Source organism: Microsporum canis, genomic scaffold (assembly GCF_000151145.1).
Source record: "Microsporum canis CBS 113480 supercont1.7 genomic scaffold, whole genome shotgun sequence".
Lineage (NCBI taxonomy): Eukaryota > Fungi > Ascomycota > Eurotiomycetes > Onygenales > Arthrodermataceae > Microsporum > Microsporum canis.
The window spans coordinates 1,724,670-1,746,373 of record NW_003299163.1 but is presented as its reverse complement, the minus strand read 5'-3'; the positions used below and the strand labels follow the sequence as shown (position 1 = coordinate 1,746,373).

The following is a 21,704-nucleotide window of genomic DNA, read 5'->3' as shown; positions in this document are numbered from 1 at the left end:
AGTTTCAGCCACTTTTGCACAGCCACAAATATATCATATTACATAATATTTCACTAGCCACAAATGGATTACATAAGCTTAGCTTTCTGACTTCAAGCTTCAAAGAAGCAAACAAGACGACGAGAAACCGTTTGCTGGCTTTCTTTGCGAAGCTGTTGTTCAGTGAATCTAATAGCGGTACTATGATATAATCTTCTGTATACTGTGGGTATACACGCAGCATCTCCCTTACCTCTTCAGATGAGATAGACCATAGCGATGCCTAGCCGATCAACATGGGTCAAGGCTACTCACTTACCTCGCTGTCTGCGGGCTCCGCCGGCATCGATGTCCCAGAGCTCGCGGACCTTACCTATGAGAGATCCCTAGGTACTGCCAGGTTCATGAAAAGCATTCGTGCCCGGCATCGTGATGGCCTAGCTTTTGTGAAAGTTATCATGAAACCATACCCAAGCCTGAAGCTAGACCCTTATGTCAAAGCTATTATGCGTATGCCCTCCCTAGCCACAGTGACGACTCTTTCTCTCCCAAACACATGGAATATGCCCTGTAAATTAACTATGTCCTTTAAACAGGTGAGCGGAGGCTGCTGGAAGGCGTCCCTAATGCGCTCGGATACCAGCGGATACTCGAAACTAGTACTGCTGGTTATCTTGTTCGTCAGTACATCTACAGCTCACTCTATGATCGAATGAGGTTTGTATTCCTATCTATGCCTAAAACTGCCTATCTTCCGAGCCTATACTAACTCCGGGGACAGCACTCGCCCGTTCTTGGAGGATATTGAGAAAAAATGGATGGCTTTCCAGCTCTTATGCGCTCTACGAGACTGCCATGCACAGAATGTTTTTCATGGGGATATCAAAACAGAAAATGTTCTGGTAACATCGTGGAACTGGCTATACCTCTCCGACTTTTCGTCCTCTTTCAAGCCAACATTCCTTCCTGAGGATAATCCTGCGGATTTTTCCTTTTATTTCGACACCTCTGGCCGGAGAACTTGCTACCTGGCTCCAGAGCGATTTTTGGAAGCAGGAGAAGATCCAGGCAGCCGCTCAGTAAACTGGGCAATGGATGTCTTTAGCGCAGGTTGCGTTATTGCGGAGCTTTTCCTCGAATCTCCTATCTTCACGTTGAGCCAACTCTATAAGTATCGAAAGGGAGAATACAGCCCACAAACAGGACGTTTGATGGAGATTGAAGATCTTGATATTAGAGAGTTGATCATTCATATGATTCAGCTCAACCCTGAGTCGCGATATTCGGCAGAGGAGTGTATTAATTTTTGGCGCCGCAAGGCATTTCCAGAGTACTTTTATGGATTCCTCCATCAATATATGGGCTTAATAACGGAACCTTCACCAGGACGAACACGCGACGAGTCCACACCACTCGATCTAAAAGAAGCAGATGAAAGGATAAGCCGCATCTTTGTCGACTTTGACAAAATATCCTACTTCCTTGGAGCTTCTCCTCAGATTTTGTTTGACGGGTCCCAGGTAGCGTCTCCGTCTCTCACACAGCAGCCATTTCCATTACAGCTGGATTTGCCCAAGGTTGGGAATCAACAAATATCAAAGCCTCTCTCAGCAACGGATGATGGCACCCTCATATTCCTCACCCTTGTTGTTTCAAGTCTACGGAATACAAGTAAATCGTCTGCCCGGATCAAAGCATGTGATATTCTACTTGCATTCGCTGAGAAACTCCCGGATGAGGCGAAACTAGACAGAATACTTCCGTTCATTATATTGCTACTAAATGATCGTGCAGATAATGTGAAAGTTTCTGCAATCAGAACGCTGACCCAGCTTCTCGCCATGGTGAAAGTCGTTTCACCTGTCAATGCCTATGTGGTTCCTGAATATATCTTCCCAAGGCTTCAGCATCTCATTAATACCTTACCTTCCAACCCTACTCCCATGGTGAGAGCAGCGTACGCTTCGTCCATAGCTTCATTAGCACATTCGTCACTCAGAATTCTTGATATGGTTCAGGCACTGCGGTCTGATGCTCGGCTAACGTCTCTTGTCCCATCGGGCTCCGAACGTGGCTGGGAAGAAGAAATATCATACCACAACCTCTATGATGTCGCAAGAGTAGATTTGCTTGAATTCTTCGAGGCCCATGCAAAGGCACTCTTGACCGATCCAGACGTTGTAGTGCGTCGTGCATTTCTTGGCTCGGTCCCAGGACTATGCGTTTTCTTTGGCAACCCAAAAGCGAATGAGGTTGTCCTTAGCCATCTTAATACCTACCTTAACGATAAGGACTGGATTTTGAAATGCGCATTTTTCGAGACCGTCGTTGGTGTGGCTGCTTACGTTGGTAGTACATCCCTAGAAGAGTTCATCCTACCATTAATAGTCCAGTCCATGACCGACCCAGAAGAATTTGTGGTCGAGCGTGTACTACGGTCGCTTGCCAAAATGTCAAGACTTGGTCTCTTCCAGCGTTCTACCACCTGGGATTTACTCAGCATTGCAGTGCGATTTTTTGTACATCCTAGCATATGGATACGAGAAGCGGCTGTGAGCTTTGTCGTGGACGCTACTACATTTTTATCCGCAACTGATAAATACTGTATTGTCAGCCCCCTAGTCAGACCGTTCCTCAAGACGAACACTACAGATATATCGACGGCCCAGATATTTGACGCTCTTAAGAAACCACTTCCCAAGAACGTTTTTGACATGTTGCTAGTATGGGCAACTAACGTGGATAAAGGTCTCTTCTGGAAAGCTGTTGCCCAAGATGGGACATTCTCATTGGGAGGGTCAAATATTCCCAAATTACGGCATCGCGGGGTTGGCTCTTCTCTGAGTAACATGCCACGGAATGAAGAGGATGATCAGTGGCTGTCAAGGCTCAGAAATATCGGCTTAACTCAAGAAAACGAGGCCAAATTCCTTGCACTCAGAGAGTATATCTGGAGGGTTGCCATGAGAAGGAAAAAAGATGCGGATGATGATAAAATTACCCCATTTGCGGAAATCATATCATTAAGCGAACATGACATCACCCCCCAGACTGTCTTGTTTGATAGGAAACAAGGGGTTAGTCGGTCACGGCCTGCACCAAGAAAGACCCAGCTTGGTCACGGAGTCAGAAAACCCCACACAATTGCTGATGCATTGCTAGATGCTTCCACAGCAATTGATTCACATAATGATGACCATCAAAGGCGGACAAGGCGTCCGGTACCTGAAGAGCGTGGTTCCAGTGTTCCCCCGAGCTTAATTCGTCCGGCTGAAATAAGGGATAGGCGGGAAGAAGAGTCACCTACGATTTCTCACGTTTCCTCATCCCCCAATGGCCAACCAGGTTCACTAAGCTCATCTACGTCGCCCTTATCAGATAGTCCCGCTCAAAATCCAGTAGAATTGAATACAATGAGGAACGATGGAAACGGTCCTGTTCGAGCCGGCACTCCTTCATTAAGGGTAGCAGGAGGTGATGTCAAACGCCGCTCAAGCGCTATAAACCTCCTGAACCGCCAGGAAAATTCTAAGGCAAATGCTGCAACCGCTACTTCATCCACAAATGCCTTTGGGAAAGTTGACGTTCCCCATCAGAGGGATCTCTCTCAGTTGTCTAGAGCTACTACACCAGATCCACAAAATAGTGGTGGACAAACACCTCGGCCCCGATATAAAGCCAGCCATACATATCAGGGGAATGATCCAACAATTTTAAGAATCTTGGACAATATATTTGCGGAAAATTACCCTACTGACCTCTTTGATTTTGGGCCGATAGTGCATCCGCCGGCTCAATGCACACCATTACATGGTCCTAATGGGCAGATTCCTGATAAGCCTTGGAGGCCTCAAGGCGGTCTCGTTGCAATGTTTGGAGAACATACTGGGCCGGTTAATCGGGTAGTAACCGCTCCTGACCATGCTTTCTTCATCACTGCCTCTGATGATGGTACATTGAAGATCTGGGACACAGCTCGTTTGGAAAGGAACCTAACTCCACGATCCCGTCAGACCCATCGACACGCCCCTGGAGCAAAAGTAAAGTGTGTGACGTTTGTGGAGAATACTTACACCTTTATTAGTGCAGCTACTGATGGAAGTGTCCATGCGGTGAGAGTGGACTATCAAAACCACCGTGACGTTATCCGCTACGGGAAATCACAACTAGTCCGAGAGTACCATATTACGCCAACTGACGGTGGAAGTGGCGAATATGCTGTCTGGATAGAACACTTTCGGACGGATGTACACTCGATATTACTCATGGCGACTAACAGGTCCCGCATAATTGCGCTGGATTTGAAGTCCATGACCGAGGTCTACACGCTTCAGAACCCCATTCGCCACGGTACTATAACTACCTTTTGCCTTGATAGAAAACACAATTGGCTTCTCGTGGGGACAACACATGGAATATTAGACCTTTGGGATCTTCGGTTCTGTGTACGTGTAAAGGCTTGGGGCTTACCAGGAGGAACCCCAATCCGCCGTCTTGCCATCCATCCCACAAAAGGCCGGGGGAGATGGGTATGCGTTGTTGGTGGTGGAAATAATGGCTCCGAAGTCCTGGTCTGGGACATTGATAGAGTGCAATGTAGGGAGGTTTACCGTACTATCAGTGCCTCTACTAGTCAGACGACCCCTGCCGCCGGACAGAAAGCTAATCTCAACGCCGATATAAGCTGTAAGGCCTACGAGCCGTGGAAAGTTGACGAAGACTTACCTGAAGGCATGCTGGGTCGCTTTGCAACAAATGCCCACCCATCGTCCGCCAGTATAGAGCCAACTGTGGCTGGCGAAAATTCCGCTGGAGGTGATCGAAATGCCATCTTTGCACTCGCCGTTGGGATTGACTACCTTGACGGTACGGCAGAGGGATCCAAATGCGGTTTCTTCGTAACCGCTGGATTAGATCGTAGTGTACGGTTCTGGGATGTAGTACACCCTGATGCGTCACTAGTTGTGAGTAGCCCAGATTTAGTCTCTGATGGGACCCAAATGCGGCCGAGATATGATACCACTCATCCTACCACATCTTTAACGATAACATCCGAATGGATACCCAGTGCTGGCTCATCACCAACCAGGCAAGGGGCAGCTTCTAATAAGAAGTCAAACTCCACGAATACAGGGAGCGGTATGCGTCCACCTCGGAGCACTGTAATCAGCCTACAGCAGCAACTGTTATTGAGAAGCCATCTTGATTCTATTCTTGATATTGCGATCTTGGAGTCTCCATATGCAATGACTGTGAGCGTGGACCGGGCTGGGATGATATATGTATTTCAATAATGTAGAAATTTACAAGGCCGATTTACATATAAGCAAAAATAATTATTCCTAATGACATAGATCTATCATTACGATATGTTAAAGCCCTAGGCTCGGACAGAGAATACTTTAAACAAGGTATATTAGTAGCTTCTGTTCTTTCTTGCTCCCTATGTAAGTGGCAAAGATATAGATGTAGATAACACAGAGAAGGAAAATGGATGCACCGCGAGTACCGGTTTATATACAGAGAATCTAAAAGACAGGATAAAATGCCCTAGGTATATCAAGACATAAATAGAAAGGGGGAAAGAAGGCTCAAGGATCAACCTGGGAATAATTTCGCTGGCACAACGCCATCCTGACCATGGAAACTGAAAAGACAAGCTTATTGGGAAAAAGGAGTGGGTATCTCAATGCTGAAAGAAAGTCATAAATAAGGAGAGACTTGAAATTATTTTTTTTTTTTGGTTTTTTAACAGCTGAAGAGTATAGGAAGTGCCCATGCAAATATATAAACCGTTATGCAGGAAAATGTCTCTAGGGTCTTATGGAAGGGCTGGTGATGGAACGTGTGATGAATGCAAAGACGTAGTCATTGCTTCGATGGCAGCGGATCGTCTGGAAAGAACATCTTCTCTCTTAACAACGTTTCGTAATGCCTCACTAGCTTGGATCAAACCATCAATGCTGATTGCATGGTTTGTCATCTGGTGGTTAAGATACGAATAAACAGCCGCTGGTGTGGAGCAAGTCGTCAGGAGCTGTTGCTCGTTAAGTTTGAGTAGCGCCAAAGCAACTTGGAAGAAGAAAGTGCTTCCCCCTCCATCGCTATTGGTACTGGTGACATCTCGGTCAACGGTAGAAAGAGATGCAGCTGCTTTTGGAGTGGAATTGGCACCTGCGGTTGCTTCGACGGATTCCTGGGGCGAGGTCGGAGTAATAGAAGAGAACGTAGTGGGAGCGTTGAGGCAGAAAACAACATCCCATACGCGATAGAGAGCTTCGGCTGACAGACAATCAGTGAAGATTGAAAGGAACCACTGGAAAGTTAGGGCTTCAAGTTCGATGCCTAGACCTTCAAAATGTGACCATAGATTTGGTAACACCTCAGAGACATACTGGCACAAAACTTGCTGATCTGCTCGCGAAGCGACAAGGCCATGGTCATAATAATGGGGCGGAAGAATATTTTCAATTATCGAAGCCAGGACCCAGAATGCATCTTCTGCTGTTGGTAAGATCAACAAGAGCGAGCCAGCAATCAGGTTCATGCCTTGACAATACCCAACTTTTGGATTGCGGCGAGAGTAAGCAAGAAGAACTTCATTCAGCCTCGCGACTCCCGGACCTTTTCGGAAGAAGATATTATCCGTTAGGGTACGGTGAATGTCCATAGCAATCTGAGCAGTAGCGCCAGGGTCCGCTTGGGTTGTTATATGCCCGTTGACGAGATCATCATAATATCCAGGGACGCGGAGAGCGGAGGCACCGCTACACTCAGACCAGATCTTAGCACGGTATGCAACGGGGATACCGGCTAGAACTAGATTCCTAAACTCTCTCCACTTGGCACGACCGATTTTGCCTTTGTTTCCAAGGCCAGCAATCCCAATGACCTCACCATCTGCTAGAGCTACTTCAGGCATATCGCGAGAAGGCTTGGAGCGGTCTGGAAGGGCTAACGCTGCAGTAGCTTCGCCTTCCTTCCGTCGTTCCGCACGCACCTTTCGCATGAATTCATTCCATTTCACAGTTCGATCTTGCTGCGACGCATCATGTAATTCCGTTAAACGTTGCAGTAATAGTTTTACTGGCTGCTGATCAGATACAGATGCCTCACGGGGGCTAACCTCTGTTCCTGCAAACTCAGCATGATTTGAGATGACCGCAGATGTAATTGCGGATGGTTGAGCAGGGCTATTTACCACAGACACTGCGCCGCTCTTACCAACAGCAATCGACGATACTCGTGGTTTTGGTAGGGCACTTTGTTCAACCGAGACGACAGGACAGGCTGCAGGCGTGTGCGATAGTAGCTCAGTAGGTTTTGTGGCAGTCTTTAGGTAGTCTTGCCATCTCCTAAGTCCAGAGCCACTACCATCAGCATCATCACCTGCAACAGGGAGTGCAACGTTACTGTTGCTATCCACCTTGGTAGAACCAGCTGCATTGGTAGGGCTAGGAATTTCCTCACTAGATCGGCTCGTATTCACCTCTCTTTGGCGGCGGTTCCTCCGTTGGTCGTAGATGAAGCCAAACCTGTCAGTGAGCAGGTCGCCCGGGTTATACTCCCCATGGATATAGGCAAGGGTGGGAGGACGGGATTCCATCGGTAGGATGGCATCCATCTCAACAGGTCCAAGATTAGTCGCTTCGCTGTCCGGGTGTGCACTCCCTGGAGTTCCTGTACCAGATGTACTCTGAACCCTCATACGTCGTGATTTTGCCGTATTATTCATAGTCGCATTACGCATACTTGACGATCCAGATGAGCGAACAGAAAGTTGCTGTACGCCGGTCGAACCGTTTATCCTGGTTAACGCGGCTAGAGCAGTCCCAGCAGGCTTAGATACACGGGGTGCGGGGGATTGGTTACTGTTCCTAGAATCTGGGTTTCTTGACGATGCGCGACTGCGAGGACCATCCTGGCCGTCTTTTCCCTTCCCAGAAAATAATTTGACGGTCCATGAAGCTACTGAGTTTGATGATCGTTGAGAGATAATGCTTCGATCGTCTCCGTCACCGGATTTGTATGCCGTTCCCTCGATCCCAAAACCAGTGGTGTCTGCGGCAGCCCCTGGAGGCTGGAATAGCTGTCCGTCAAGCACTTTTCGCCGATTTGAGGATGAGGCTGGGATGCGAAGCCCATCCCCCGCATCACTTCTCATACTATTAGCTCTGCTTTGTCTTTGGCTTGCCGTCGAAGTACCCCATATATAGTCTTGCCATCCGCGTCCAGTAGCTGCTGTAGGCTTTTTAGACGATCCTGCACTCGAGTTGCCGGACTTAGGGTCACTATCAGTCCGATGAGGTCTGATAGTGGCCTCCAAGTCACCCTTGTGGGAACCTACATCTTCCAGCATTGCCTGGTTCATCATATCATCGATGGAGGAGGTCAGACTTCTTTGTTCGGAAGAATAATCAGTCTTTGTGGTATCTAGGGAACCATCCGGTGGGTTCTCAAGCAGGTAGAGTCGCCGCTCGATATCGTGATTCGATACCTCTACTTCACGTAGCATCTTCTTCAATTCTCGTTCCCGGTCATCGGCACGTAGTCGCAAAGCCGATATCTCCGCGTCACGTAGTGCCAGATCCCTTGCAAACTGCCGAACCAACCTCACGGCTCCAGTCCGGGCAATCAGCCGTTCGATATGGTCATCACTCGCCAAGTGCAGCGCCCCAGGGACGTCCTGGGTGGATGCAAAGTCGCTAAACAGAGCAGCTCTACCGGAGAGCTGGGGCACAGTCGTAGTGAGGCCCTCCAGCGTTGCCTTCCGTCCACGCTCGCCATCCGGCTCTTTATCACTATTTTCAACCAGCAGCGCCCGACTCAGGGCATGGTTCAAGGCAGGCTCACCGAAGAACCCTTCTGGTGACCTATCCGGAGACAGAGACGGGAACGAGGTAAGGTCTGTGGCAGTATGTGTCGACGAGCATGTGCTCAACCGTTTGAGGGGTTTCGAACGGACTGTCTTCCCTCTCTGGCTTCGTATCGACGAGGTAGATGCCTGCGAGGAGGATCGTTTCTGGGCTTGGGCTTGGGCTTGGGCTCGAGCTCGCTCCTGGGGTTGTTCTACCGCTTCTCCCATTCTTTCATGGAGAGCTCAAAATGCTGATCTGATAATGATAAGAGGTTCCGGATTTCCCCCGCTGTCCAAAGAATACATGGAACGGGGGGAGTAACGCGGCGAGAAGAGGTCGGCTGACGGAAGAAGAGATGGACTGCTGGCTCTGTCGGTGAAAGTTCAAGTTCTGTGGTAGAATATACGATCATGGCAAGGATATATGGCGGATGTATCTTTTTTAACGCGGTCTGGCCTTCGCAAGAGAAAACCTAGCCCACTTGGAAAAAAAAAATAGAAAAAACAGGGAAAACCAAGTATTCCATACAAGCCTGTCCAGGTAGATGAGACTCAAATGTCAAACCTCATCGACTGCTGTGAAGCTGAGGATTCAAGTCGAGATGGAAGTTTTTGACGTTGAGAAAAGAATGAAAATAATAAAAATAAACAAATAAAATAAGAAATAAATAAAATAAAGCCAGGGCTGACCGCCTTCCCAAAATGGACCGCCCATGACGTGACACGTGTGGGATGCTCGGAGTTACTTTTCTCCTAGATGAGTAAGATGTTATGTAATGATGTTCATCCACGTGATGTATTAGTAATCAAACAGAAGATTTGTTTACGTTTGGCTGCCACATGGACGGTCTATATAGATATGCTTACTAGAGAGTGCGAGGAGCCCGGGGTAGACTGTAGTCAAAAATCTAAATGGCCATGCTATCACGTATGTACAAGCTCAAGGCTGATAAGACATGGTTAGAATGGAGAAAAGGCCTTCAGAGAGTAGTCTGGTATAAGAAAGAAAGACATTCGGTCCCCTAGTTGTGGGACTTGTTCACTCTACACTCGGCGGTAGCGAACTTCGAAGGGTCGGCCTCCGAGGTAGCGGTGAGGGTGACCTTGGCTCCCTCTTGGGCAGAGTTCTCGGCGCCGACAGCAACAGAGACAGTGACGGTCTTGCCAAATTCAGCGGTAGCCAGGGCGTTTGGCACCTCGACTCTCCAGCCACGGCCTTCGACGGTGGCCTTGAGGCGGTAGACATCGGACTTGAGGTACGCAGTGACGTCCTGGGGGTGCTTGACCTTGCCGGCAGCTGGGTTATAGGTTCCGGTGTTGTGGAGGGTGAAGGAGCAGGTTACGCCCTTGTCGGTTGGCTTGCTGATGCTGCTGGAGGTGACCTTTGCGTTCTTGTCTAGTTTGACGCCGCGCTTGTGGGGGTCCTTGCCGCCGACGTAGCGCACAGCAATGGTGTAGGAGAGGACGCCCTTCTCGTCACGGTGGGGGTCAATAATGTAGAACTGGAGCTTGTTGGCCTTGTCGGTGTATTCAAACTGACTTCCGGAGCGGGTACCAGCGTGGAAGAGGGCATCAGCCAGCTGGCGGTAGTCACCGATGCTGATCATGGCAGGGGTGCCGTCTGGTCGGTGGAAGTCAATCTGTTTGATATCCTGTGGGTTGGCGTCGATGGTCCACTGGTAGTTCGAGAAGGCCCTGTCCCTGGTCTTGCTGATCATGACGCCAGAGTCTGGGCAGAAGGAGTCAGCGCCCATGCGGTCAATGACTTCAACGTTGTAGTTGTTGTAGCCATTGCCATCACAGTAAGGGTCGGTCTTGATGTCACACTTGGGGGCGTTGTCGGCGTTCATGGCAACGTGGATACCGATCAATTCTCCCTTCTGTGGAACAATGACACGGGCAGTGACGCGGGCAACAACGAGGCCAGAGTTGGCCAACGCCTCGCGAGACACATTCAGGGCACTGTCCTTGGTGGTCAGTCCGAGTCTCAGCTTGTCGTGGAAAGTGTGCTGGGATCCCATAGAACCACCCTTAAGTGGTGGAACTTGCCAGCGGGTGTGTGGGCCTCCGGGACCGTTAAAGGAACCACGAGACATCATGGACCATGGGCCCGTGAATGAACGGCGGAGAGGGACGCCATAGGGGTTGTTATAGTTGTCTCCGACGTTGAGGAGATGGCTGAGCTCATGGGCAAAGGTACCCATTCCAGAGCTCTCAGCCTGAGTAGAGGAGCCATCGCCGGCATTCGGCCAGATAGCAGAGGCAGAGGCCCAGGAGGTCCACTCGACGTAGCGGGTTTTGGCATAGTTGGGCAGAGTCATGTTACCTGTGCCATTGCCTGGTGGAGGACCAAACGCAGCAGTGACATCTTCCTTGTTTTGGAACATGATCTCGCCGAACTCTTGCCATGTTGAAGATTCATCCTGACCAGCAGACAGGATGAAAACAAGTTCGTAGGACTTGGCCTTCTCCTCGCCGATGTCCTTGCGCCAGGCGCCGAGGGCGTCGTCGCGGATCTCGTAGTAGCAAGTCTCTCCAATTGGACAAGCACCAGCGTTCATCGACTCGCCAATGCCATACTGGTATGACTTCAATGGCATCTTGTATACGCCAAAGGTGGTCAGATCGACACCGAAACGGCCGTTCGAGTCTTCCATCCAGTACTCATGGAGGGTGTGACCGCGGTTGAGCTGTCCGGGCTTGTTGAGGAAATCACGGTAGAACGTGGGCACCTGGCTTCGTGTGACGTTCGGTGAGCCCTTTTGGGGGTTCTTGAAGACGTCGGTTTCCGGTGCCATGGTAATGGTGAAGGACTTGTCTGGATAATCAACATTTACCAGGGCGATGTTAAAGTTGCGGATCGAACCCTTTCGCGACGGGTCGTTCCACTTGGTGCCTGGAGGGGTCTTGAAGTCGGCCCAGGTCATATTATCGGGATTGACCCAATTCTGAGGGTCAAGCACCTCGAAGGGGTCCTTTTGACCATGGTGGCCGCCATGGGATGGAAGGCCGTTTGGCGCAGCAAGGGCAGGCTGGATGAGCAAGACGCTGCTCAGAGCAGCTGCAGCGGTGCTGGTAAACAACATCCCGACTGAATTGATGAATATGCTTATGGACCACTACCTGATCACAGCAACAGGAGGGAGAGGTGGAAAGAATCAAGCCAAAAAAAAAGAAGAGTGGGAAGTGGGAATTACACCATATTTTATATATGTGCCACACCTGGTCCCCCAGATCGACCCCGCAAACAATTGAAGGTCTCTTCCATGCTTCTAGCTCGTATGTTTTCGCGCATCCTTGCTAATATCCCCATGCGCTCTGCTCTGTAGAAACGGTTTCCAGGGTCAAACTCGCATTTTGACAGCTAAAGATGCCATTTTTAATCTGTGCCGAAATTAGACGATCGGCGAGACCAGCCTCATTAGGCAAGTGCCAAGTGAATAGTCGCAAGGGTTTCCAGAATCCTTCTGCGAGAGTATATAAGACTTGCTCTGCTTAGCTCTCAACGAGCAATATCAGCCAGTATAAATGGCCTGGGATGCCCTGCAAGCATGCACCGAAGAGCTGGGATTCAAGCTTCTCTCGATATTAAATGCCGAATATCGCTTCGAGATGCTCAACACTTGGGACCTGTCAAGCATCAGCTAAGCTCTTCTCCTGGATGGAACAACCCACTGCCGTATCACCCTGCGTCTCCGTATTGGCTGAGAAGAATCGCCCGTCGCCATGTAAACATAGCTGCAGGAGGCGCGACATGACCCGGTTTGTCCCACCAGACTCTCGATTTCATCGCAACAAATAAATACATGTCAAAGCAATCGATGCTCTCTTTCTCGCACGATATATGCGACTCTACATCGTGATGTTCGTTGTTTGTCTTTAAGGTTGTTTTCGGAAACGAGAAAAACCCGGGGAAAGAAACGCCAAGACTTTGGAACCTCGGCAAAGACCGGACGTCGTATTATGTAATAGCCTAGTATTGAAAAGGAAGGTGTATGGGCGATCCTTATCCTCGTGACTTGCTTAGCTCATCACAGACATCTTGAAGTTTTGATAGTTCGTTTCCTACCATAAAACTCCTCGTCGTCGTTGATATATCAAGTTGATGTCCAGCCCGAACGCACAAGTTGTTCTTAAGATGCCCTACAGACTTGCTCGGAAATTGGTAGGGTAGGAGAAAAAGAGGTGGACTTCCTTGACTCCTCCTTCTTCACGACCAAACCAGGTCACAGAAGCCTCCCAACACCAGCAGAGGTTATCGCTCTTTCGCCCAAGTTCCATACCCACCCTCAACCCACTCCAGCGAAATTTGAGCATCTTGATCTTATTGTTAAGTGCGGCTCCCATGTGGTGGTTGAAGAAGCTCTATGTCTTCGTATGCTACGGAAAACCTTTGCTAAAAAGGTCCCTGTTCCAGAAGTATATGGCTGGAGAGTTGAGGGCCGCGATGTATTCATTTACATGGAGCTTATCCGGGGAGAAACATTACAGAATAAATGGGACCATCTAACTGACCAAGAGCGATCATCAATCTGTGGTCAGCTGAAGGAGATTATTTCCACATTTCGAAAAGTTGAGCAAGACCCTACGGATCCATTTATTGGTATGTCGATATTTGTAAAGCCATTGACAAATGGCCTACCAGAGATTTTGTTTATTCCTTTTCTTACTCAATGTAAAAATGAAATGCAAGAAACGCTTTTGACTTGCTATTTTACTGATACATAGTAGGATCAGTCAGCCGTGGCAGTCTACTTGACTATGTTTTAGAGAATATGCCATCAGCTGGCCCGTTTAAGTCCATCCAAGAATTTAATGACTGGTTTTCCGCATTGCCCCAGCGGTGGCTCCCTGATTCATCCAAGTATCAAGACCCATATCGAGAGTACTTGCCCGATGATGGAAAGATCAAGTTCACACATGGTGACTTGCACCGGGGCAACATTATAATCTCTCCTGGCAGTAACCCGCGTATCCTTGCGGTTATTGACTGGACTCACGCTGGCTGGTACCCCGAATATTGGGAGTATTGCAAAGCTCTATACACGGCCCATTATAATGGAGACTGGCGTAATGTTTGGATACCGACCTTTCTAGACCATTACACCGTGGAGTTTGACGTGTTCGCGGAATATGTCTTGCAGATGGGAGCGGTGTGAGATGGTGAGCACTTTGAGGAAATATAAGCATAATTAATTTAAGGATGCTCCGATCTGGTTCTCTGGAGGATCGAATCTTCCACTTTACGCATCTCATAGGATCACTTGCTAATCAATTCAGCACGCAAAACCACAGAGATGGAAAAGGTAGAGAAAACACTCAAAATTTCAGCTTCTCCAGCTACAAACTGGTAGAACTTTGAACCATGCGCACCTGGTCCGCACTACTCCTATCCTCACCGGACCCTCTATCACCCGGGCGACTAAGCATCTCTGCCCAATCCTCTACCCCTCCCAATTGGCTGCAGGCCAATACCATGAGTTGGAGGATTGCGTTTGGACTGTACAATCTGGATGGCGCCAGCATCAAGGTATTGGAGTTGAACAAGGTGACGAACATACTCCATTGTCCATTCCTGGCATCTTTTGTTCGTAGTCTAGGCATAGCTTAAATCAGCATACCCGCAACGAAACAATATTCAACTTGACTTACATCATTAACAGGAGCTGGAAAGTTTTCGTTGATTCCCGGTGGGCGAATCTGACTTGCTGCAATTTCTACCGCACCCTTTGGGGTGGAGTCTATGGCTCGCAAGTCATCCGCAGCGTCCACGATGTACCGAGAGTCATCTGTCCAATCTCATGCCTGGTGTACTGTTGATTTGTTGACACGATAGAATAGTTTCGTTTGAACGCTAGTTGATAGCCGGCCATAGGGGCGCCAACAACGTGAATAAGCGTCCCCGTGTCCTGATCTGTAGCAGATGGGATGAAAATCGCGAAATGTGCACGCTGTGTGGCCGCGTTGCGGAAAGCAATAAGGGCTATGTTCCGAGGAGCCATGGGTAGGTAGGGAATCGAAGGAAAAGGTTGGACCTTGGAGGTAGTCTTGTCAGGGAAAGGATGAGTAGAGGCAGTCAAACAATGGTTAAGATGATTTTGAATAAGATGAGTAAATCGCAGGAACTGAGAGATATGAATTTTTCATTCGATGGCTCAAGGATAGGAAGAATAACAGCATGGGAGCGCTGGAAGTAACAGCCAAGGGTATAAGTTAGCAGGCAAGGATGGTCTATATGGAAGCTGCTATAATCAACGCGAACCCATGCTGCGTGAATCTCACATAGGAGGCTGAGAACCAACTGTGAAAGCCGACTGAGGAGATAACTCTGGTAAGCGTTGTAGAATTGATATCGAAGCTTTGCCGCTTGGTGGAGTCGGCCACGGACAGTGAGTGGTTGGCACAGCGCTTAGTAAAGCCAGCGTCAAACGGTTCCAGTTTAGATGGACATCAGAGGTGTTTTGAATAAACATTGGGTCGCAGCTCATCTAGGATAGAGGAAGTGTCTCTTTGCATCATTCATTCTCATGAAAACGGGAGTATTGATCTTATTCAGCCTTATGCAGAAAGTCCTCGAAGCTGAGGGAAGATGTCCTGCACCAATCAATCCGTGTATGGATTGGCCGTTGTCTAGTACCTATCTGAGATTGGAACTTAGTATAGTAGCTTGATACCCCAATTTTGTCTGCTATGGCAGCTTACACGGCTATACAGACTCGTACCAGCAGAGACGCCATGAAAAGATCCAGATATGACTGATATGGCCGCCGTGGCCCTGGATCGCGGACGTGACAGCCGCTAGGTGGACATTAGGATGGTCACATTCAGCCGACAAGTGCATCATGTCAAGTAGAGCTTGAGTTACACCGAGATAAAAGAGGCAGCGATCCTCTCACTCCTTATAGAGATGGATGCAAAACATCCTCCATCCCCATTCGATTGATGGGCTAACTGCATCATATACGTCATATTGGTCTACGCTGCCCAGTATATCAGATTCACTTGGTTATATTTCTTACATCCAAAGCATGCACCAATAATGCGGGCTCATTCTGCTTCTCGAACACCTACACGATGGGTAGCACAGATGATATTGATTCCCCGCCTTGGATACGCTGTATGGATCTGTTAGCTGTGTCGCACATGCCCAGGATATGCCCATCAAGTTGGATCAGGCGTGGTCTTTGCATGACGAGAGCCTTGCCATTGCGTGGGTGCAACTCGCCGTCTGTTGGCGGCGGAGACAAACAAGTGTAGGCAGGACGCCTGACCGGCTAGCCACAGTTCACAACCCCAACATTCCTAAGCTTGATTTCACAGCCAGTCGCTTACGCCATGGTTAATGATGAGTAAACTCCAAGGAATTGCTTCAGTAGGGCGCTCGGTTGTCTCCCATACCAGCACGGATGGGGTAAAAATGCCTACCCCGAGAATTCTAGCAAACCCCCGTGCGACTAAGAATGGAATCGAGATCGAGAATGGCGGGATCTTTAAGTGTATAACTATCTAGCGCCCCATAGCTGGCTCTCGAGCTTCGGCGATGCCTTACAAGGCAAATTACCTGGCAACCTCTTTATCTATTAGGGCTCCAAATATCACCAACAACAGCAGACTCTCAAGGCTGATTCGGTGGTTTGTACTAATTTAATCCCTCAAAATCGCTACACAATCACCCAATGAACCATTCAACGGTTGGCAGGCTAATGCAGACCAAAGAAGTCCATAGTCTTCGAGCACATAATATCGCAGGCCGTCGATGGAGTGAGAATGCGACTAAATTAGCATACTTGGATCCCAAACTTATGCAACCTGGCGTATTGACGGGATATGGGGATTGAACGTGCAAGACAAGGCCCTATGAGAGAGGAGGATCTGTTTCTTTAGCCATCAAACTACTTCTACAACTAGCGGCTCGGCGATCGAAGCGGGCCTTGTAGGTTGCAGCCGAACGTGGAAGTCCTGAAACTCAACCACGATGTGCTGGGCGCTAATTACTTATCCCAGACGGATTCGCTTAATAGACCAGAAAGTGACCTTATCACCTACGGTCATTCCCTTGATCCGGTGGTTCAATTCGTCCATTCCGCCTGGTCCCGTTTGGTCTGATTTTTTTCTCACGATGTCTCAGGTACGGATGATTATGCGACTTCAGCCTGAGGCTTACAGGAACCAGTCAGCACAGCATACGGCGTACGGAGTACTCCGCACAGTAAAGATGTGATAGACGGGTGACTCAATAATTTCGCTGTGGACATCCGTATTTGGGAACGGCGGGTGAGTCTCAGAGCGGAGTGAAGGATTTCAGGTAACAAATGCAAGACATACTACGACCAAAGGAGCATCGGACATGGAGCAGTGGATCATGCGAGCAGAATCTGGTTTCCGCTGAGTATTGGGCCGCGACAACAAAAAGTGCTTCATTAAATATTATTAGCACACCTGAGCAGACCGGGGAAGATGTTGCAAAGACAACCAAGATCTACGGAGAAGTAGCCCAAAATGTTCCGCGCGTTGTAGCGCTGTACTATGTATGGACGCCATCTGCTGCGCCTGGTTTGAAATTGTGCGAAAAAAAGGGTGTGAGATGTGAGCACCCTGAAGGGACCACCTTTTGCCCTTTCAAGGTTAGCCGGGACCCTCGAGAGGCCAGGGGGACAAGGGAAGTTCTCTTGCTTCCTCTCTTTGAGCGATGGTCCAAAAAACTGAGTTATCATCTGAGTGGTCTTGCTACGCCACAGGCCTGTCTGATACAAAACTTGCACCACGGGGAGGCCATTGATCTGGCCCTCTGTCCAACCCTCTGCTCACTCCCGATGTTGTGGGACACCCTTGACAGGGAGACCATCAGAGTAACTCGGCGCTAACGTTTGTAAGGAGGAGGGGCGTGGGCTAATGAGCCAGGGTGAAGCTATGAATAACCTCTCCCTTGCATACGTGGGCTTATTTTCTCCTCTGGGATTAGCTGCGACGAGGAGACAGAGTTAGCATGTGAAGTGCGCTCGCCATGAGCCTCCATTGCCAGGCGTTTTCTCCGTGGTCGACTTCCCGAGTTCCCCCCCAACCCTGTCAGCCCTGATAGAAAGTCTGCTCTTTGGGGGGTGTGGCCGGCATGAATGGTCGGGAGCGAACATTAGCCGCGATGGACGTTCCAGTTTTTGTTAAGACATCTGGTTTAGCATTTCATTGGATCCAGTGAAAGGCGGGAAAACGTTGAAGGGGCCATTCTCGATGTCGCTGATCTGGCCAACGCCAGAGAGGCAAAAGTTAACTCGTCCCCCAAGAGGATCGAGAGCCCTGAAGATGAACCTACGGATCAATCTGGTCACACAACAGACACGTCAGCCCGCATCAGCACTAACACTTAACCTGTCTCCCGCCTTTTATCAGTTATATAGGTTGCATGGCTCTTCCCCGTTGATAATACGGTAATATCAGGGGATGGGCAGAGTCACTATCCTGAGCACCCCCGACGCGGTTGCTTTATATAACGCAAGCAAAGCCACTCCTGCGTCGCCAATTAAAGGGGGATGTCATCCATGACCCATGCAGCCTCGATCCAGCCCGGCCCGGACATTCAAGCTTTCCAGCAAGGTTCGAGTGACATGGGTTAAGCTTGATTGATCTCATCGCAACACTCACCAGCAGGAAAAAAGAAGAAAAAGAAAAAGAAGAGGCACCTTTGGTTCCCTTGTTCAGCAACTAGAATAACTCCGCGGCTCGTTGGCCCCGGTTTGTCTCTCAGAGTGGTTTAGCTGCGTATGATGGAACGATCAACCCGGTGGCATTATGGCCAGCGATTCCGACTCCGGTCCTCCTCCGTCTCCCCTGCAACGGCAAGAATCCTACCATTACAATAGTGTGTGTAGCCTAGCGCTGGGTTAGGGGAGGCTGTGAAATAGGGTGAAAAAAAAGGCCCGATCTAAAACTCCAGCTGCCTCTCCTCTTGGCCACCCAACACGCCCCAGCTGGGCGGGCTGTTGCACAAATGCACCAGTCCACGTCACCTTAAGCCCCCGATTGCCCTAGCGACAATATGTTAGAGGCTGCCCGTTTTCCCTTAGATCCAACAGCGCATGGTTTCATCTGCCGTTTTCTTATCACGGCCGTTTACTATGGGGGCAAGCAAGCTTACACACGAATGCAAGCTTAATAAATTCCGTGGGCCACCCCCATGAAGAGAGCTCTTTTCTTGGAGGGCTTATTTCGTTCTTGTCTCTTCTCTCCCTTTCTCCTCCGCTTGCCTTGCGGTCTTGCATATGCAGGACTTTATTCACGCTGATCAAAGCCTCTTACCTTCGTTTTGTCCGCCCTCATCCAACTACACCACATAAAAGAAACATTGCGGTTCCAACATCTGGATTTGAGAAAAAAAAAAAGCTGTCACTCGTTAAACTACTCCGCTTGCCTTTCTAATCTCTTAGAAGGATGTCATATCTCAAGGCTGTACAACAAACCAAATCGATCAATACTCTATGACAAAGATGTTGGCATGAATGACCCCTGGCTTCTCATACCATCACCACCATCAGCTTTATGCGGTCGCATCTACTTGCGATAACTCGGAATTCGCCTTTGACAGTTTTAGGCTCCTGTCACTAGCTCAAATTTGTCACATCACAGCAGTACATAAACCAACATTGCCAACAACAAGATGGCTCCCCAAGTGAACACAATACCTCCTTCCGCCCACTTTCAATCTGTCCCTGACTCTCCGCGCTCTTCTATAATTTCACCTTCTCCTACTCCGTCAACAAACCTCGTTCCTCTTAGAACATTCCCCATGGACAAGAAACCAAAAAAAACCACACCGGACCCACGCCCTCTCCGGTCAAGGAAGAAGCTACTCATCGTATTGATTGGCGTCATGACAGTACTGATAACGATACTTATAGTGTCGCTTGTTCTAGTACTGCACCGTAAGGGCGCCAGGGCTCACCATATGCATGGCCCTCTAGTGGAACTTGACTATGCAAAGTACCTGGGCATACCTGGAGGGTATGGCGTGACAAGCTGGCTTGGAATCCGCTATGCTGCACCCCCAGTAGGGCAGCTGCGGTTTGCTGCTCCTCAGGATCCGATGAAGGAGTCTGGCATTCAGCGCGCAAATTCTGTAAGTTGACATCTACGTGGCGGATGGAGAGTTTGACAGGATTCTGTTACATGCAGATGTCGAAGCCTACTATGGAGGGCACATATCTAACCGTCTTGTTAGCGCGGGCCATACTGCATTTCCACCAGCAGTAAAAGTGTGACGAGAATATCCGAGGACTGTTTACGCCTGAATGTTTTTGCGCCGACAAATGCACGCCCCGACTCGAAGCTCCCCGTCTTCTTCTTCATCTTAGGAGGCGGTTTCAATATTAACAGTGACCCGTTCCTCAATGGCACGGGGCTAGTTACTGCGTCAGGGCATAACATAATCGTCGTCACTTTTACCTACCGTGTGTCGTTGTATGGATTCTTGCCTGGGAAGGAGATAGAAAAGGGCGGCAGTCTAAACAACGGGCTGAAGGATCAGATCAAGGCGCTTCAATGGGTTAAGAAGTACATCAGCAAAGTAAGCCCGACCTTCCCTCCGAAGTAGAACCCTAGACACCCCCAGTTTTACTAACATCTCGAACTAGTTTGGTGGCGATCCTGATCATGTTGTGATAGGAGGTCACAGTGCTGGTGCAGCATCAGTGGCTCATCTTCTCACCGCACATGGAGGGCGTGATGATAACCTCTTCCATGGGGCCATCGCCGGATCGCCTTCATTTGGGACAACTCTCAGCAATCATGACTCCCAATACCTGTATGACAGTCTGGCTAAAAGAACCGGATGCGATACCCACGAGGACTCTCTAGCCTGTCTCCGAGAGCTCAATGTAAACAAGCTGCAGGAACAGAACTTAGGTGTCCCGTTGCCCGACTCTAGTGGACCACCTCTCTTTGCATACAGCCCCGTTGTTGATGGTGACCTGATTCAGGACTCATTCTATAACCTCTTCAACCAGGGTAAAATCATCGATGTCCCGACAGTCATGGGCGGCGACTCAAATGAAGGAACTATCTTTGCTCCCCACAACACATCGACCCTGGAAGAATCCGATAGCTGGCTCGCACGGCAATTCCCTTCCTTGAAAAAGAAACATTTCGACGAGCTTCACTCTCTCTACCCAAAAACCGAAGTTCAGTTCAAAGGAGCAGGTGAATATTGGACTCAGTTAAGCAACCTCTACGGTGAAATGCGCTATATCTGCCCCGCGATAGCTATATGCCGAACGATGAGCAATACTTTCAAGAGAGAGATCTGGAATTATGAATACCATGTCCAGGACCGTCACCTGGCGAAAAGTGGTTATGGAGCCACACATACCGTTGAGTTGAATGCTATCTTTGGCCCTGCGTTCCTTGGTCGGAAAGCAGCATCTTCGTATGTTAATGGTGATAACAGCGCTATAGTCCCTGTCGTCCAGGGCTACTGGACAAGTTTTATCAGGTCATTGGATCCGAACAAATATCGGGTAGCAGGTAGCCCGGAGTGGATGCCGAGTGTCCAGGGCGATTCGTCGATGCCCATACACAGGCTGTTCTTTGAAACCAATGCGACAACAATGATAACCGAAGACGAACAACTGAAAAAGAGATGTGACTATTTGACAAGCATCGGGCCGGCCCTCAGACAATGAGCATGCCATATGAGTTTACTTTGTGTGATTTTTCAAGCGATACCCCAGATTCACTTTTACATATTAGATGGGTGGCATTCTGCATAGCGTAGACTAGGCATTTATGTAGATAGATAATGAAAGCGTACATACTTCTTTTTTTGATGAATATAATTGCAATATGAGAATTTTGGCCTGCGTGGGTATCGGCGCTGCTC

The 21,704-nt window shown here is 49.0% G+C and overlaps 7 protein-coding genes across 7 annotated transcripts; 4 read left to right on the top strand and 3 right to left on the bottom strand.

Annotated features, from left to right (window-relative positions):
* Nucleotides 1-275: 275 nt before the first annotated feature.
* Nucleotides 276-5,273, top strand: MCYG_07856 (Vps15p; the record flags this gene model as incomplete). Its single annotated transcript, XM_002844027.1, has 3 exons — nt 276-489; nt 576-696; nt 761-5,273. 3 exons carry the CDS (start codon nt 276-278, stop codon nt 5,271-5,273), a joined length of 4,848 nt encoding a protein of 1,615 aa, XP_002844073.1.
* Nucleotides 5,274-5,800: 527 nt separating this feature from the next.
* On the bottom strand, nt 5,801-9,064 carry MCYG_07855 (small G protein signaling modulator 3; the record flags this gene model as incomplete). The annotated part of the gene is made up of 1 exon (XM_002844026.1): nt 5,801-9,064. The coding sequence occupies one exon, from the start codon at nt 9,062-9,064 to the stop codon at nt 5,801-5,803; it is 3,264 nt and encodes a 1,087-aa protein (XP_002844072.1).
* Nucleotides 9,065-9,858: 794 nt separating this feature from the next.
* On the bottom strand, nt 9,859-12,104 carry MCYG_07854 (mucin; the record flags this gene model as incomplete). The annotated part of the gene is made up of 2 exons (XM_002844025.1): nt 9,859-11,927; nt 12,059-12,104. The coding sequence occupies 2 exons, from the start codon at nt 12,102-12,104 to the stop codon at nt 9,859-9,861; spliced, it is 2,115 nt and encodes a 704-aa protein (XP_002844071.1).
* Nucleotides 12,105-12,590: 486 nt separating this feature from the next.
* Nucleotides 12,591-13,995, top strand: MCYG_07853 (phosphotransferase family protein; the record flags this gene model as incomplete). Its single annotated transcript, XM_002844024.1, has 3 exons — nt 12,591-12,598; nt 13,006-13,439; nt 13,568-13,995. The coding sequence occupies 3 exons, from the start codon at nt 12,591-12,593 to the stop codon at nt 13,993-13,995; spliced, it is 870 nt and encodes a 289-aa protein (XP_002844070.1).
* Nucleotides 13,996-14,258: 263 nt separating this feature from the next.
* On the bottom strand, nt 14,259-14,838 carry MCYG_07852 (conserved hypothetical protein; the record flags this gene model as incomplete). Its single annotated transcript, XM_002844023.1, has 3 exons — nt 14,259-14,432; nt 14,489-14,577; nt 14,616-14,838. 3 exons carry the CDS (start codon nt 14,836-14,838, stop codon nt 14,259-14,261), a joined length of 486 nt encoding a protein of 161 aa, XP_002844069.1.
* A 2,310-nt stretch (nt 14,839-17,148) lies between these two features.
* MCYG_07851 (uncharacterized protein) lies at nt 17,149-17,821 on the top strand (the record flags this gene model as incomplete). Its single annotated transcript, XM_002844022.1, has 2 exons — nt 17,149-17,685; nt 17,738-17,821. The coding sequence occupies 2 exons, from the start codon at nt 17,149-17,151 to the stop codon at nt 17,819-17,821; spliced, it is 621 nt and encodes a 206-aa protein (XP_002844068.1).
* Nucleotides 17,822-19,700: 1,879 nt separating this feature from the next.
* Nucleotides 19,701-21,507, top strand: MCYG_07850 (vacuolar triacylglycerol lipase; the record flags this gene model as incomplete). The annotated part of the gene is made up of 3 exons (XM_002844021.1): nt 19,701-19,946; nt 20,049-20,393; nt 20,461-21,507. The coding sequence occupies 3 exons, from the start codon at nt 19,701-19,703 to the stop codon at nt 21,505-21,507; spliced, it is 1,638 nt and encodes a 545-aa protein (XP_002844067.1).
* Nucleotides 21,508-21,704: the final 197 nt, after the last annotated feature.